This window comes from Eptesicus fuscus, chromosome 5 (assembly GCF_027574615.1).
Source record: "Eptesicus fuscus isolate TK198812 chromosome 5, DD_ASM_mEF_20220401, whole genome shotgun sequence".
NCBI lineage: Eukaryota > Metazoa > Chordata > Mammalia > Chiroptera > Vespertilionidae > Eptesicus > Eptesicus fuscus.
This window is the reverse complement of record NC_072477.1, coordinates 8,103,084-8,118,478: the sequence shown is the minus strand read 5'-3', so window position 1 is coordinate 8,118,478 and position 15,395 is coordinate 8,103,084. Positions and strand designations below refer to the sequence as shown.

At 41.7% G+C, this 15,395-nt stretch overlaps 1 protein-coding gene across 3 annotated transcripts in view; it reads left to right on the top strand.

Moving 5' to 3' along the window:
* The window catches only part of UNC79 (unc-79 homolog, NALCN channel complex subunit), a 165,775-nt gene that overhangs the window by 110,247 nt on the left and 40,133 nt on the right, over positions 1 to 15,395 (top strand). For all 3 annotated transcript variants that reach the window (XM_028136886.2, XM_028136889.2, XM_054715450.1), the window contains 6 exons: positions 4,091 to 4,129; positions 6,220 to 6,332; positions 6,422 to 6,507; positions 7,367 to 7,540; positions 10,466 to 10,534; positions 13,475 to 13,585. In XM_028136886.2, the coding sequence (XP_027992687.2) occupies positions 4,091 to 4,129; positions 6,220 to 6,332; positions 6,422 to 6,507; positions 7,367 to 7,540; positions 10,466 to 10,534; positions 13,475 to 13,585 (592 nt within the window). The remainder of the gene's footprint in view (positions 1 to 4,090; positions 4,130 to 6,219; positions 6,333 to 6,421; positions 6,508 to 7,366; positions 7,541 to 10,465; positions 10,535 to 13,474; positions 13,586 to 15,395) is intronic.

Genomic DNA, 15,395 nt, shown 5'->3' with positions numbered 1-15,395 from the left:
CGAGCTGCTGTTCTCAAGTGCTTTGTGGCTTAGCTGTTGAAAGGGACGGCGATGTGTGGACCAACTGGGTAGCCAGACAAGATAGGACATGATTAAGAGCTGTAATGAGGGGTATGTGTGGGAAGTGCTATAGAAGTTTAGAATGGAAGTGATTTCTTAGGGAAGTTCTCTGTGGAGGAGGTAGGGGCAAAACTGGATTCTGCGAATTCCTGGTATTACAGGGAGGGAAAGAGCATGAATCTTAATGGAGCTAAAATTTAATTTTTTTAATGAAGAAATTAGGATTTCAAGTTAAAAAGAAACAGGAAAGCATTAAAAACCCATTGGCCCTAAAAGTATATGACTACTTTATCTCCCTTCCCCCAATTTCTCTGTGGTATCCTTAGGAGTATATACAAGTCAGAGATGGTATAACTGTTCTACCGTTCACACTTACAAGTAGCCAATATGAAAACATGGGAGGTGGAGAGATAAGAAAAAATGAATTATTTCATTAAAGCCCTTGATTTTAACCTCATCATAATAATTGTGAAATAAATTTTATACCAACTACCAACAATACTGTGGAAGTGAGAGTTTTTGTTAACACCAGGTCACAATTTCTACTCGAATACTTTGCCATGTTAGAACAGGTAGGATTATTGCTCTGGTCTATTACCATCTCCTTGGAGTAGCTGATTTAAGTAGTAATTGATATAAAGGGGTTTTATTTTTTGTTTTTACATTAAGAGAGAATAAACCCTGTTCAAGCATGGCCAACTGTTAAGATGGAAACATGAGCTTTAAAGAAAAGTAAAGGAAAAATAGCAGACACATTTTTACATTATATGTGTGTGTGTGTGTGTGTGTATGTATATATATGTGTGTGTGTGTGTGTGTGTGTGTGTGTGTGTGTGTGTATCCTACCTAATAAAAGAGTAATATGTAAATTGACCCTAACTGCTACACCCACAAGCCACGCCCACCAACCAATCAGGAGCAGATATGCAAATAAACCCAACCAAGATGGCTATAGCCACGGAGAGCAAGGTTTCCCAGGCAACGGAGGAAGCCAAGCTTTCCGCATGCCCTTGCAGGCCTAAGCCTCCACTCAAGCTACAAAGTTTCAATTATAGAAGGTAAACAAATCCAAACAGAAATGGCGGCAGCCACGGAGCTGGAGAGAGCAGGCCAGGGTTGCCCCTGGCAACGGAGGAAGCAAAGCTTTCCGCACACCCTGGCCGGCCCAGGCCTCCACTTAACGCTACAAAGTTTCAATTATAGAAGGTGAATTAACCCCAACAGAAATGGCTGCCAGTGAGCAGGAGGCTTCGCTCTGCTCCAGCCTACAAAGTTTCAATTGTAGAAGGTAAATAAATTCCAGATACCAGGGCCTCCGCTTGGGTAACCAGGGGATGTGGCTGGCCTGCAAACCATTACAGGCCCCTTGCTCAGGCCACCCCACATCCCAAGGGAACCCCCATCCTGATCCGGGACACCCTTCAGGGCAAACCAACTGGTCCCCACCCCTGCACCAGGCCTCTATCCTATCTAATAAAAGTAATATGCAGATTGACCATCACTCCAACACACAATATGGCTGCCCCCATGTGGTCAAAGATCCTGCCCCTATGTGGACACAAGATGGCCACCACAAGATGGCCAGCAGGGGAGGGCAGTTGGGAGGCACCAGGCCTGCAAGGGAGGGCAGTTGAGAGGGACCAGGCCTGCAAGGGAGGGCAGTTGGAGGTGATCAACCCTGCAGGGGAAGGCAGTTAGGGGTGACCAGGCCGGCAGAGGAGGGAAGTTGGGGGCAAACAGGCTGGTAGGGGAGCAGTTAGGCATCAATCAGACTGGCAGCAGAGTGGTTAGGGGGTGATCAGGCTGGCAGGCAGAAGTGGTTAGGGGCAATCAGGAAGGCAGGCAGGCGAGCAGTTCGGAGCCAGCAGTCCTGGATTGTGAGAGGGATGTCTGACTGCCCGTTTAGAGGGATGTCTGACTGCCCACCGGGATCGGGCCTAAATGGGCAGTCAGACATCCCTCAAGGGGTCCCAGATTGGAGAGGGTACAGGCTGGGCTGAGGGACACCCCCCCCCTCCATGCACGAATTTCATGCACCGGGCCTCTAATATATATATATATATATATATATATATATATATATATATATATATATAAAATATATATTTTAATCTCTACCTCTTTTGGGGAGACTGGGAAAGAGCATTTAAATCAGGGGTGGGGAACCTTTTTTCTGCCAAGGGCTATTTGGATATTTACAACATCATTCACAGGCCATACAAAATTATCAACTTAAAAATTATGTTCCTATGAAAAATTCTCCTCGATTTATTGAATTTCGAGTCCTGCCTGCTGTTGCCTTGGCAGGGCCAGACCCAATGATATAGCCCATGGGCTGGACGTTCTCTACCCCTGATTTAAAGCAAGTTTCCAGAATTCTTAACCCCAACTGATTCAGCAAACCTGCCAATAAAACAGATTCAGCAATCACCTGATTCAGGGCTTCCTTGAATGCCTCTCTTCCACATGAGGTCATGCGCATGCACGAACAGTGCTTTATTTGTTCTAGTCCCACAGGAACTATTTCCAGGGTGTTCTACGAGTATGTAAGTTCAGCACAACCCTTTCACTTATTACCCAAGCCTTTCCAAATGAGTTTGTAATTTGCTCTCTATTTACATCCCTCTTAAAATTTACCCACCCTGCCCTGGCCGATGTGGCTCAGTTGGTTGGAATATAATCCTGTACATCAAAAGGTGGTGGGTTTGATTCCTGATCAGGGGTGCATACCCAGGTTGCAGGTTTGATCCCTGGTCATGTGTGTACGGAGGCAACCAATCAATGTTTCTCTCTCACTCTCCCTAGAATCAATAAAAACATATCTTCAGGTGAGGATTAAAAAAAAGTTTAAAAAATTACTCACCCCTTTTTCTAGGTACAGCCTTCAAGATCACATTTACTGCATCATTAATTACTGTTGATTTCACTTGCCGATGTTTGTCTTTCCACTGTAGTATCATTAGCATGAGGAGGCCCATGACCAAAGCAATTGGGAATGGTGTCTGGTGTTAGAGGTTGCTGGACCCTCTATTTCTCTCCAAATGTGTTCTTGGCTCAGATCACTCTCTTGTGGTCTTAAGCAAATAAATTTGTAGCATTTTCTGTATTTGTTTTTATTTGTTTATTTTTTTATTGATTTCAGAGAGGAAGGGAAAGGGAGAGATAGAAACACCAATGCGAGAGAATTATTGATCGACTGTCTCCTGCATGCCCCCTACTGGGGATTGAGTCCACTACCTAGGCATGTGTCCTGACCAGGAATCGAACCATGACCTCCTGGTTCATAGGTCAATGTTCAGCTACTGAGCTATACCAGCAAGGCTGTTTCTTTAATATCTTACTGATCATGGCATGTTTTTCTATACCTACAAATTTAGTATATTCTCTTTCTGTACCTATAGATTGTTTCCATGTGTACAGAACCATATAGTTTTCAAAAACTTCACGTTATATAATGATTACTTAACCTAATACATTTTTCAGTTTGTTTTTTCAACTTGAGAAATAGCTGACAGATCCCCTGTTACTCATTTTACTATCTTAGAGAGGTGTTTACAACTTGTGATTTGTTTGTGGTCAGGGTTCAGAGGTTGTATACAAAGAAATGAATTTTGAGTTAATATGGGGTGGAGTGGGTCAAATGATATTCTGATACCTCTCTGACCCGGCTGTAGAGGCCATTTTGCAGATTGGCTGGGTGATATTAAACCAGCTTACCTGTATGCATTTCCATGGAAATAATCTGATGTGATGCAGAAATCAGTTCTCAGGAACTAGGTTTTCATGTTTCCAGTTTATAGAAAAAATTGTCAAGTGGATATTAAGTAAATACTTAGGTAAAAGGAACTAGGTTAAATTGAACCCTGTAGCCTGACCACTGTGTGGGCCCTCTGTGCCTGGTCAAGGGAATTGTCAATGGTTTCACATGTCTCGCTGTCTACACCAGATCCACACGGGTCCTACTGCAGTGCTATGCACTTGATCATGAAGGCCTAAGATATTCACGTGACTCTGTTTACTTATTTCCTAGATTGGCATCCAGCACTACTTTTTCTAATCAAGCAGAAAGGTAAGATCCTAAAGTGAGCCCAAATCTCACTTTCCTTTTGTCTTTTGTGCTTGTCCATCCCATTTCTAAAACAGCAGAGTGTGTACCATGGACGGAATATTGTTAGTTCAGTTGCTGCTCCCGAGAGCACGTGTCCATTTTCTCTTCACACCTTCATTCATTCCTTCATGCGTCCCCTCATTTTAGTCAGTCTGTATTTTTGAGCCCACTCTGTACCAGGCATTGTGCTAGATGCTAGATTTCAACTCGGGGCAAAACGGACATGATCCTGACCTTGTAGGGCTCACAGACTGTCTTGGAGGCAAACATGAACAAAATATTTGCACAAGTTTATAATTGTAAACAGGACTGAGTGCTATGAACAAAAAGTGTAGTGAGACGTGTGTAACATTCATTTATTCCACAAGTATCCATGGAGTGACAAGTAGGAACTGAGGATATGGTAGTTAACAAAACAGCAAATCCTGCCTCTCATAGAACTTGTATTCTAGTTGAGGAGGCAGACAATAAGCAAATTAATGAGGAAACTGGTATGTAATTAATATCAGTTAGTGCTGAATGCTATGAAAAACCATCAGGTGAGTCCCGGAGATAGAGAGCTACTGGACTTACTTTAGGTCTGATAGTCAAGGCAGCCTCTGAGGAAGTGGCATTTGAACAAAATCTGCAGAGGGGAGGTGCCTCCATGCAGCAATTAACAGAAAGAATCTTCCAGGCAGAGGAAGCAGCAAGGCCCGTAAGTCAGGAGAGGACCTGGTGTATTTGGGGGACAAGACGAATGTAGGCTGGAGCAGAATGAGCATGGAAGGAGGGGTTGGGGGTGAGATGGCAAGGGTAATGGGAGGCCAGTCCAGGTAGAGCCCAGGAGGCCATTGTAAGAAGTCCGACTTTTACTGAGTGAAGCAGGGAGTGAGGAGCGATATGACTTAGCTTGCTTTATCACACATGTATCCAGTCATCATCCATTTTAGTTTTGAATGCATTTCAAAGTAATTTTCAGACATCAGCATACTCCCCCAGTATGCTAATTCTTCAGCAGAGTTATCATTAACTAAAGTTTGATTTTTATTTATGTTTTTTTCTAATGCGAAATTCACATACAAGAATGTGCACATATCTTACGTGTACATTAACTGAGTTTTGACAAAAGCATACACCTGCATAACCCAAACCTCTTTCAAAATATAGAACATTACCATCACCCCCAGAAAGTTCCCTCATGCATCTTCCTAACCTCCACTCCCCACCCCCAGAGGCAAACACCATCATGAATTTTCCCACCATACAGCTTCATGTAAATGGAATTACTCTTTTGTGTCTTAACTCCTTCTACTTAGCATAATGCTTTTGAGATTCATCCATGTTTTTACATGTATCAGTAGTTAGTTTCTTTTTCAGAACTGATTTCCTCTTTCTTCTGGTAACTCACCCCCTAATCACTCTGGGAATATCCTTTCTAATGCTTTATTCTGAGGGGCAGGGCCACATAATCATCTTGGCTCCCTCTTTTGACATGCAGAGAGGGTACAGAGGGTAAAGGGGGACGCAGCACACATCAAAGTCCTATCCATTGTACAAGGACCAACTCAGAGCCCCTCACCCCCAAAAAACTTCCCAGCTTTCCCACTAGGAATGAACACCCCCCTTCCTGTATTTTTTCCTCAGAGAAGCTCTCTCTTTTAGCCAGTGACACTTTCTGGAAGGATCTGGCTGATAGTCCTCAGCCTGCGTTCTAGTCCTGACTCTGCCAGTCTCTGGACTTGTGGTCTTTGAAGGTCACCTTTCACCTCTGGGTCTCGAAACCCTCATCTGTACACGGGGGGTGGGGGTGAGGGTGGGGTGGGGGTGGGTGGCTGGAATTAGCCTGCGGCCACCCTGGCACTTCCTGGTTCTCTCTTTCTAAAAACTTATTAACAGGATTCTATGTGATTAGACTATTTCATCTCACGGATGAAAATGACAGGAAGACATTCCATCCGTGGGTTGGTACATGTAAATGCCTGACTTCTAAATAAGTAAGAAAATAAAAACCTAACCTCATGCTGTTTGTCCCATGATTCCTTGTCTTTCCTTTCCCTACTCACCCCCAGCATGATGGTTCCGGGCAATGCAGCGGGCGTGGCCAAGCAGTTTCTGCGTTGCATCTTCCATCAGCTGGCCCCCAACGGCATCTTCCCGCAGCTGTTCCAGAGCACTATCAAAGGTAATTCGTCCGTGGGGAGTGCAGGCCCCATTGACGTGGCTGGTCGCCGGAAACCGGAACCTTACTAAATCTGACTGCTCACTTTCCAGATGGGACTTTTTTACGGACCTTAGCCACGTCTCTGATGGACTTCAATGAGCTGAGCTCTATTGCTGCTCTCAGTCAGCTCCTGGAGGTAGGTCGGCTTTGATGACACTCGAAGCTCCCACTGAAATCCCTGCGGAGGAAGAAAGTCATTTAACTTAAAATTTAAAGTAAACAATTTTAATTTAAAATAATTTAAAGTTTAAAAATTAATTTAAAAATTGCCAATGCATAGGCAACTGTCAGTTAGACACTGTTGTTTTGAATGAATTTACGATTTACTTAAAGCGTCTCAACCAAAGGGTGGATGCCGACCAGTGAGAACTCACCTCTGAGAACTTCCCTCCTCTCTAAGGTGCGGTGGGTAGAGCAGTGTGCACTGTCATGAGACTTGGATTCAAGTGTCAGTTTCACTTACTCAATGTATCACGAGATTTGGATTCAAGTCCTGCTTATCTGATGTATCACTATCACGAGACTTGAAGTCAATTCTCAGCTCCACTCAGTGGTTGCATTGTGAGACTTGAATTCATGTCTCTGCTCCTCTGCTTATTAGCTCTCTCAGTTAGCTTGGAGTGTTGGCAGGTTGCCATAGGGACTTTGCTGCTGGTCATTACTCTTAGTCTCTGGCCAATAGAGTTTCCCGCAAGCATCATTCACTGTATCTCTTTAGCACCTAACCATGCCAGTGGTAGATCTGTAAATGATGTTTTTCTTACTGACGTTTCACCTTTTCACACTGAGCCAATGATCACAATTTGTCCTCCTACATTTGTCCGAATGTGTTGATTTTTCTCTGTGCTCCTGCCAGTTGCAATGCTTACCCTCTATAGTAGGCGCACAACACAATTATAGCCTGAATATGTGATTTTTAAAATTGGTCTTTACCAAGTAGCTACACCAATTCCCATGCTGTTTCAGCAGTTGATCGCCTATGCTTTTGTTTTTAGGGTCTAAATAACAAAAAGAATTTACCAGCAGGGGGTGCTATGATACACTGTTTGGAAAACATTGCTACCTTCATGGAAGCTTTGCCCATGGATTCTCCTAGTAGCCTCTGGACCACAATCAGCAACCAGTTTCAGACATTTTTTGTCAAGCTGCCTGGTGTTTTGCCTCTGAAGGTAAGCTGAGCCCAGGATTTCATTATAAATTACTTCTTTCTGTTTGCAGACCATCCATCTTCTTTCATAAAGGGCTGTCTGGAATCTCTGTTAGCCCTGGAGTGGAGAATATTATTTAGGTTGTTCTCTCGGAATGACCGCTATATGCAGTGAGCATTTTGACTTAGCGATTTCATGTTTCCAGTTTATAGAAAAAATTGTCAAGTGGATATTAAGTAAATACTTAGGTAAATGAATAGTTTTCTCTAAAAGGAGACCAGACATATAATGGAAAGCTTCGATTTTAGAGAATTATCTAAATGGAAGTGATTGCTATGTATTTGTGAATACTGTACTTGCAAGAACAAGATGATATTCTTGATGGCTTTGCACCCTCCTCTCTCCAGCCCACCCCCCAAGAATACACACGCAAGGACTTCGCTGGAAATCTGATAGCCTAAGGAACATTTTCAGCATGAGTCCACTAAATGTGAAAACAGAGTCCTATACTGTTGAGGCCGGAAGAGACCCATGAAAACCACCCTTTCCAATGTCCCCATTTTCCAGATGGGGACTGCATACTCAGAGAAGCAGTGGCAGTGTGAGGATTAGAACTCCCTGACTCCCAGTCCAGGGTCCTTTCCACAAACAGACTTCTAGAGTCCTTCTAAAGCGGGTGACTCGAAGCATTCAGGGCTCTACAACTGCGAGGAAGAGGTGGTTGGTGGTGGCCATTGCTATGTCTATGAACCTCATTTGCTCCACGAGCTTTTTGTGCTCTACGCCGATCACAGATAGAAGTATTCAACTTGTTAATGAATCACTTGTTAATCTGACAGGTGAAGTTACATGTTAGCATCACCTCTTCTAAATTGAGTATCACATGTATGTAAAATGATTTATAAAGACCAGTCGCCTCTGATAATACCTTTTTCCAAATTGGCAGATGTGGAAAATGTGACCCCACATAGGTGTTTTTTTTTAAAATATATTTTATTGAGTTTTTACAGAGAGGAAGGGAGAGGGATAGAGAGTTAGAAACATCGATGGGAGAGAAACATCGATCAGCTGCCTCCTGCACAACCCCATTGGGGATGTGCCTGCAACCAAGGTACATGCCCTTGACTGGAATCGAACCTGAGACCCCTCATTCCACAGGTCGACGCTCTATCCACTGAGCCAAACCGGTCAGGGCCCACATAAGTTTTGAAAGGGTGATAATCCAGGGACCCTTAGCTAGATGCTGCTTTCTTTGAGTTTGCAGTTACCTGAGAAGCAGGAATACTGAGATCTTTACTCTCTCTCACATCTTTTGATTCTTGTCTACCCACAAGTCTGGAGTAGCTGAATAAATCCAAGCAAAAGGATTAGTACTTTGAAACCATGTACGTATATAGCTGCTGTACATAAGCATGTAGGAAATCAAGTACATACATTTTAAGTTGGCCACATGGAACTTCCCTAGGACCAGAGAGCCATCCAGAGCCATCTGTTGCTTAAGAAGAGGGGTAAGGCTAGCGTGGTAAATTCAAATGCTGATAGGTTGATGCTATAGTTAAAATATTAAACTTGATCCCTGGCCAGTGTTTCTCAGTGGTTAGAGCATTAGCTCATAGACCGAAGGGTCTTAGGTTTGATTCCTGGTCAAGGGCATGTACCTGAGTTGCAGGTTTGTCTGTCTGTCTCTCTCTGTCTCTCTCTCTCTCTCTCTCTCTCTCTCTCTCTCTCTCTCCCCCTCCCTCCCACTCTCTATATAAAAAAAAAAATCAATGGAAAAAATATTCTTGGGTGAAAATTAACAAAAAGAAAAAAAATATTAAACTTGAACACTGACCAGTTGGACGTATTGCCAATTGCAAACAACTGGCAAGTCTAAATTGTGACATCCAGTCCTGTCCACAGGGACCACCCTGACTGCCCACAGGAGTGGAATCAGATAAGGGAATAAGAAGAATCCAGACCCTTTCAAACTGGACAGCACCAGTCCCTTCCTACAGGGTCAGCTGCTACTCCTCTCCAGCCAACTGTTATGGGGGAGTGCAGGCCTCATGCTGTTGATCTTACCATGTTTTCCAAAATGTTATTTCCTGATTTTTAAAACACTGTAGGGACCTGATGAGCAGCCAGTTTTCAGCCCCTGGTTCAAAGTAATGTAAATGTCACATCCACTCTGATGCATATTGAGCAGATTAAATAGACCGATGTTTCCCTTAGGAAGTACTTGTGAAATAATTACAGAACTTCAGAACGTGTGTGAAAACTTGCCCTGCTAGATCAGATCTGGGCCCTGCTTCTGATTGATTACCTTCTGCTTTTGTTGTTTAAGTTTAAAAAATTTGTTGTTAATCAACAACAAAAGCATAATATTTTTTCCATTGATTTTTAGAGAGATTGGAAGGGAGGGAGAGAAGGAGAGAGAGAGAAAGAGAGAGAAACATCGATATGAGAGAGATACATAGATTTTCCCCAGGTTTTTGTCGTGTCTTTTGGTAGCAGAGGAAGGGCAGATGAAACTGGATTTTATTTGGATTAATAAGTCTAATGGTTTTAAATCGATTCAAGTTCTTTTTCAACATGACCTTTAACAAATTAGTGTATCTCTGTAGATGTGGGCACATTTAATATGTACCTATCCACCTATCTGTTAATCCATCCATCCGTCTGTCTGTCCAATTCTTTAACACTATCTGATTTTATTTTAGAGATATAGCTTTAAGAAATAGTTTAAGAACTATGTTTAATTATTTAATTGTTTAACATTGTTTAATACATATTTTTTAAAACCTGAGAATGATTTTTATCAACATGAATATATGGCATAGAAAACTATAAGGAGGCAGCTATATCTCAGATTTTATTTCCTAAGTAAATGCTTATAGGAAATATATGAAGCAAAGATATATTAAGAAGGGTACCGACTTTTATTTTTTTCGTATTTGTTCACAGTGTTCTTTAGATTCCAGTTTGAGAATTATGATTTGCCTCTTGAAGATCCCCTCTACCAATGCCACAAGGGTATGTATGTTTCAGACAAACAATACCATTTGGTATTTAGTTATGTTTTAACCTGCAAAGGAAGCATGGAGCAGTACTGAAGAAGCAGTTACTGCATGCTGAATGCTTCACTTTCAGTCTCCTTGCAAGTGTCTAGTGTGAAGAGCTCAAATATATCACAGTATCATTTTTAATAATTAGTTCTCTTAGTGTGGGGCCATGTCCATCAGTCTGTCCTCCATACTACGAACAAGGTGATCCTTCTAAACACAGATCTCATCACATTAATTCCTTGCTTTAAAATCTTTGATACTTTCTCATTTCTTTTAGGGTAATGTCCAAAATGCCTTAATGTGGCATAAGAAGAAGGTACTTCATTAACTTGCCAGCCTACCTTTCCAATTTAGTCTTCGGCTACCTGTCCCATCCCCCATGCCTCCTGCCTACTTTCAGAATCATCATCATCATCATCCAAGCAACCCCACTGTTTTTGAGCACTTACCATGTGGCAGGCATTGTGCTAACTGCTTTACATTTATAGTCTTACTTAATTTCATACTTCCTTGCCTTTGCTTAGGCCATTTCCTTTACTTGAAATGCTGTATATCCTTGTCAATGAGGCGAACTTCTCAATCTTCATAATGAGAATTTGAATTTCAATTAAAAATACTCATATTCTCTGTAGCAACTTCCTCCTATAGCATATCCCATAGTACTTGCTAGAGCTCTCTGAATTAGCTCTTACATTGTACTGCCGTCTCCCCAGGGAGACTGAGCTCCATGAATTCCAGCATTGCGTCCCATTCACCTTTGTGTTCCTGGCCTCATTTCTGGGCTGCGTTATATGCAATGGTGCAGTAGATTGTACTGCAGCGGCTTGTGACTATTAGTTAACACACCAAGCAGGCACATTTCCTGCAATTTTTACCTTGAATGTGCTTTCACAGACTCATGGTTTATGCTGGAAAGTTGCAAAGAGATCATTTGGTCTAATCTGTTCATTAGCAGTTAAGGGAAAAGCTCAGAGAGATGAAGTCTTGGCCAAGGTTACAGAGCTGGTTAGTGGACCTTCGGTCCTTTGATTTCAAGTTCCTTGATTTTTCTGTTGCACCATAAAGCCATACTGCTTTGCTGGATAAAAGAGAAAATTTCTATGTAGGTTTGAATTGAGGTTTCTTGGTTTCTTGGCAAGCAGGGATGCATTATATATCAACAGAGACATATTCCTGTCCCCATTCATCCATCATCCAAGGCAACATTTATACAGAGCAAAGAATGCTGAATCAGCAGCACTACTTCAAAGCGTTTCTTTTTAAGATTTATTTTATGGGGAAAGTACTACATGGGTTTATGTGGGGAATACAAACAAATTAAAGATATAATTCCTACCCTCAGGGGCAACTCACATGTAATGAATTCATTTTATATCAATAAGGAAAAAGGATCATAAAATGACCATTTCCTTTGATTTAGTCGTTTGCTTTCTGGGACTCTATTCTAAGGAATAAGAAGAAAATGCAGATATTGTGCAAAAACCTATTTATTGGGATGTTATAATGAAATGGACTTTGTGGTCATTGAAATGGATGATTATGAAGAATTAAGTAGCATTGGACATTACTTTTGTTATTTTATTAACAAAATGTAGGATTGTATCTGTGTAAGATTTCAACTTATAAACTTGTGTGCCACAAAGAAGGGAAATATAACAAAATGTTATCACTGGGTGGTAGGATTATGGGTGACTTTTATTTCCTCATCCATACTTTCTACAGATCCTGCATTTACACATGGAGCAGGTATTACTGTGGTAAACCAGACAGTTAGGGCTGTAGAGGTTCAGAGGTAGTGGAAATAATGGCATGGGAGTCTTTTGGATCCCCATATAAATAATCCTGTCTTCCCCACAGAGCATTTCTGCCTCTGGAAAATTGCCCCGGAATTTGGTTTTGAATCCCATTCGATATCTGCATGGCTTTGTGCAAGTTACTTCCTGCTTAACTGCCTCAGCTGCAGCATAGGGGTGCTAAAGCTTCAGAGTTACGAAGCAGATCACAGCTAATAGTGATGGAGGGCTTACTGTTGCCAAGTGCGTTACATATGTTATCCCCTTTAATTCTCACAACAGCACAATGACATGGAGGCCATTGTTGCCCGCCCTTTACAGAGGAGAGAACCAAGTCCAGAGAGGTTAAATCGCCTGTCCAAGGTCACAGGGAGCTGGAGTTTGAAAACACGTGTGTGAAACCCTAGACTTGTGTCCTTAACTATTGCAACATACTGTCTCCCCAGGATTGTTACAGGAATTTGAATAAGAGAAACTATATGAAAGCATCGAACTCTGCCTGATACTTAGTAGGTGCTCCATGAATGTTTCTAAATGGCTTCAGAACACATATGGATTAAAACCGACCCTTTATGGGTGGATTTCAGATGCGGAAAGCAAAACTGACGATGCCTTTCTGATGCTAAACCTTGGCAGGAAGCTGGGTTATGATGAGTTGTATCTAAGCTAATCGTGCTTTGGTGCTCACATGGCAGGGTTGGTTTGTGCTATCTAACTGAGGTGACAGACTTTGAGAGGAGCTGGATCTGACGAACCCATATAGGCCTAGGGGTTCTGAGAAGTAGAGTGGGAGATCTAATGCAAACCTCACAGAGTCTCGGCAGCTGGGGGTGCACATGAGGATAGCATTGGAGTTAGGTGGGTTTAAAAATGATGCCGTCTGGGGGAAAAATGCTTTTATTAAGCAATAAAATGATTAAACCATGCTCTTTAAGCCATTGATTGAAGGTGTAGTTCTGTTCTTGTTAGACCAACAGCGTTGGTACAGTAGCCACCTGGCAAGAGATTTTAAATAAAAAGAAAAGAGTGATCCCATTAAAGTATCTTAAGACTTGAATACTTTTTAAAGTGAAAGCATCAGCAATGGATTTTATTTGGCCCCAATCTCATTGCAGAGTTTGTTGGAACCGTTTTCAAAACTGCTCAGCTTCGTAATTCAGAATGCTGTCTTCACTCTGGCCTACCTGGTGGAGGTGTGTGGCTTATGTTACCGAGCTTTCACTAAGGTAAGTGTGCATAGTTGTGTCAAATCCCTGTTAGGCTAATTGCTTCAATGTAGTTTTAAAATAGGTAATTCTACTGAGGTCTAATAAATATCATTGGAAAGAAACACTTTACATCTACATATATAAAAGCCTAAGTGACTGACTATTTGACCATCCAACTGTTTGACCGTCCGGCTGGTAGCTATGACATGCAATGACCACCAGGGGGCAGATGCTCTGACCGGTAACTATGATGTGCACTGACCACTAGGGGGCAGATGTTCAACGCAGGAGCTGCCGAGCTGTAGTGACTTGTCAGCTGTGGTTCTCAGGTGATGCACCCAGAACCAGAGAGGAGGGAGCCTGATTCCAGGATGCATCACCTAGGAATTGCCCTCTCGCAATCTGGGACCCCACCAGTGCATGAATCCGTGCACCGGGCCTCTAGTATATACATAAAATGTCTTAAATATGCAAATTTGGAGGATTGAGAATCATATAGTTTAGAAGAGAAGAGCTATTTAAAAAATATTTTTATTGATTTCAGAGAGGAATGGATAGGGAAAGAGAGATAGAAACATATTGATAAGAGAGAACCATTGATCCACTGCCTTCTGCGTGCCCCCACTGGGGATTGAGCCCTCAACCCAGGCATGTGCCCTAACCAGGAATCCAAACCATGATTTGCTTTGGTTCATAGGTCGATGCTCTACCACTGACCACGCTGGCCAGACAAGAGAAGAGTATTTTGAATAAAATGAGATAATGGTCTAAATGACCTCTTAAAGTCCTTTTCAAGTTTACCCATGATTAGTGGGCTAGCCGTCACTACATATTATTTTATACTCAAAGTAGAAAAAAATGGGGCAGTCATTTGTAAAAGCCTGTGAAGAGCTCCTTAAGTCTCATCATTTATCTGTCTCCCCAGTGCTGGGTTCTCGGCCTCTGAGATTGTGATCTCATCTTTTGTCATCTTGCCTTAATAATGCTTTCTCTATTGCATTATCTTTAGATCCCCTGCCCCACCACTGACTAAGTGGAAAACTACTGCTTGCCCAATGCATATAGCAGCCTTGTTGGAGCTGGTAGACACTAATGGAAAAGCAGGAGGCATTTCTGTCCCTTTACGAACAATGTGCAAATCTTACTTATCCAATTTCCAAGTTTATTTTCAATGGGGTCTCTGTTTCTGCTGTTTTCTTGAATGTTCAGAATACTTCTTTATTCATGTTGTTCACTTCTGTGAGCCCTTTATTTTCCTCATAAAATTCTAATTTTATACCAAGGCTTTAATTCTATTTAAAACACTGTTGTCTCATTTCTTTCCATTTGGTGTCCACTCTGCCATGTTAAGTGTTCCGTGATAATCCTCTCTTTAGTCTTTCTGATTATAAACCATTACTCTGTCTAGAACAATATGCTTCCTAACTACCAAAATAATCAGCATTCTGTCTTTTTTCAAATCCTTCCTGAAAAATAACTTTTTCCTTCTTTTAACCTAAAAAAAATTGATCTATAGGACACAGCACCAAATAGGATGAAAAGATGCTCCATATTTAAAAGTCATTTTCTTTATGCTTGATTTATTTAAATTAATACATTTCCTAGAGGACGAACCATAATGAGTTTGAATTTTTTAATTCCAATAGTTGTCCAATATTGGTATTAATGACAGGGGACCTTCCACCAATTTGAATTCAATATACTCTTGGATTTGAATATTCACTATACATTATTATCCCTTCATAATCTATCATAACTTTAGGGACCTCCCACATCCTACTGTCGTCACCCTTTCTCATTTTTCAACTTGAAATGAATGAATGTTACT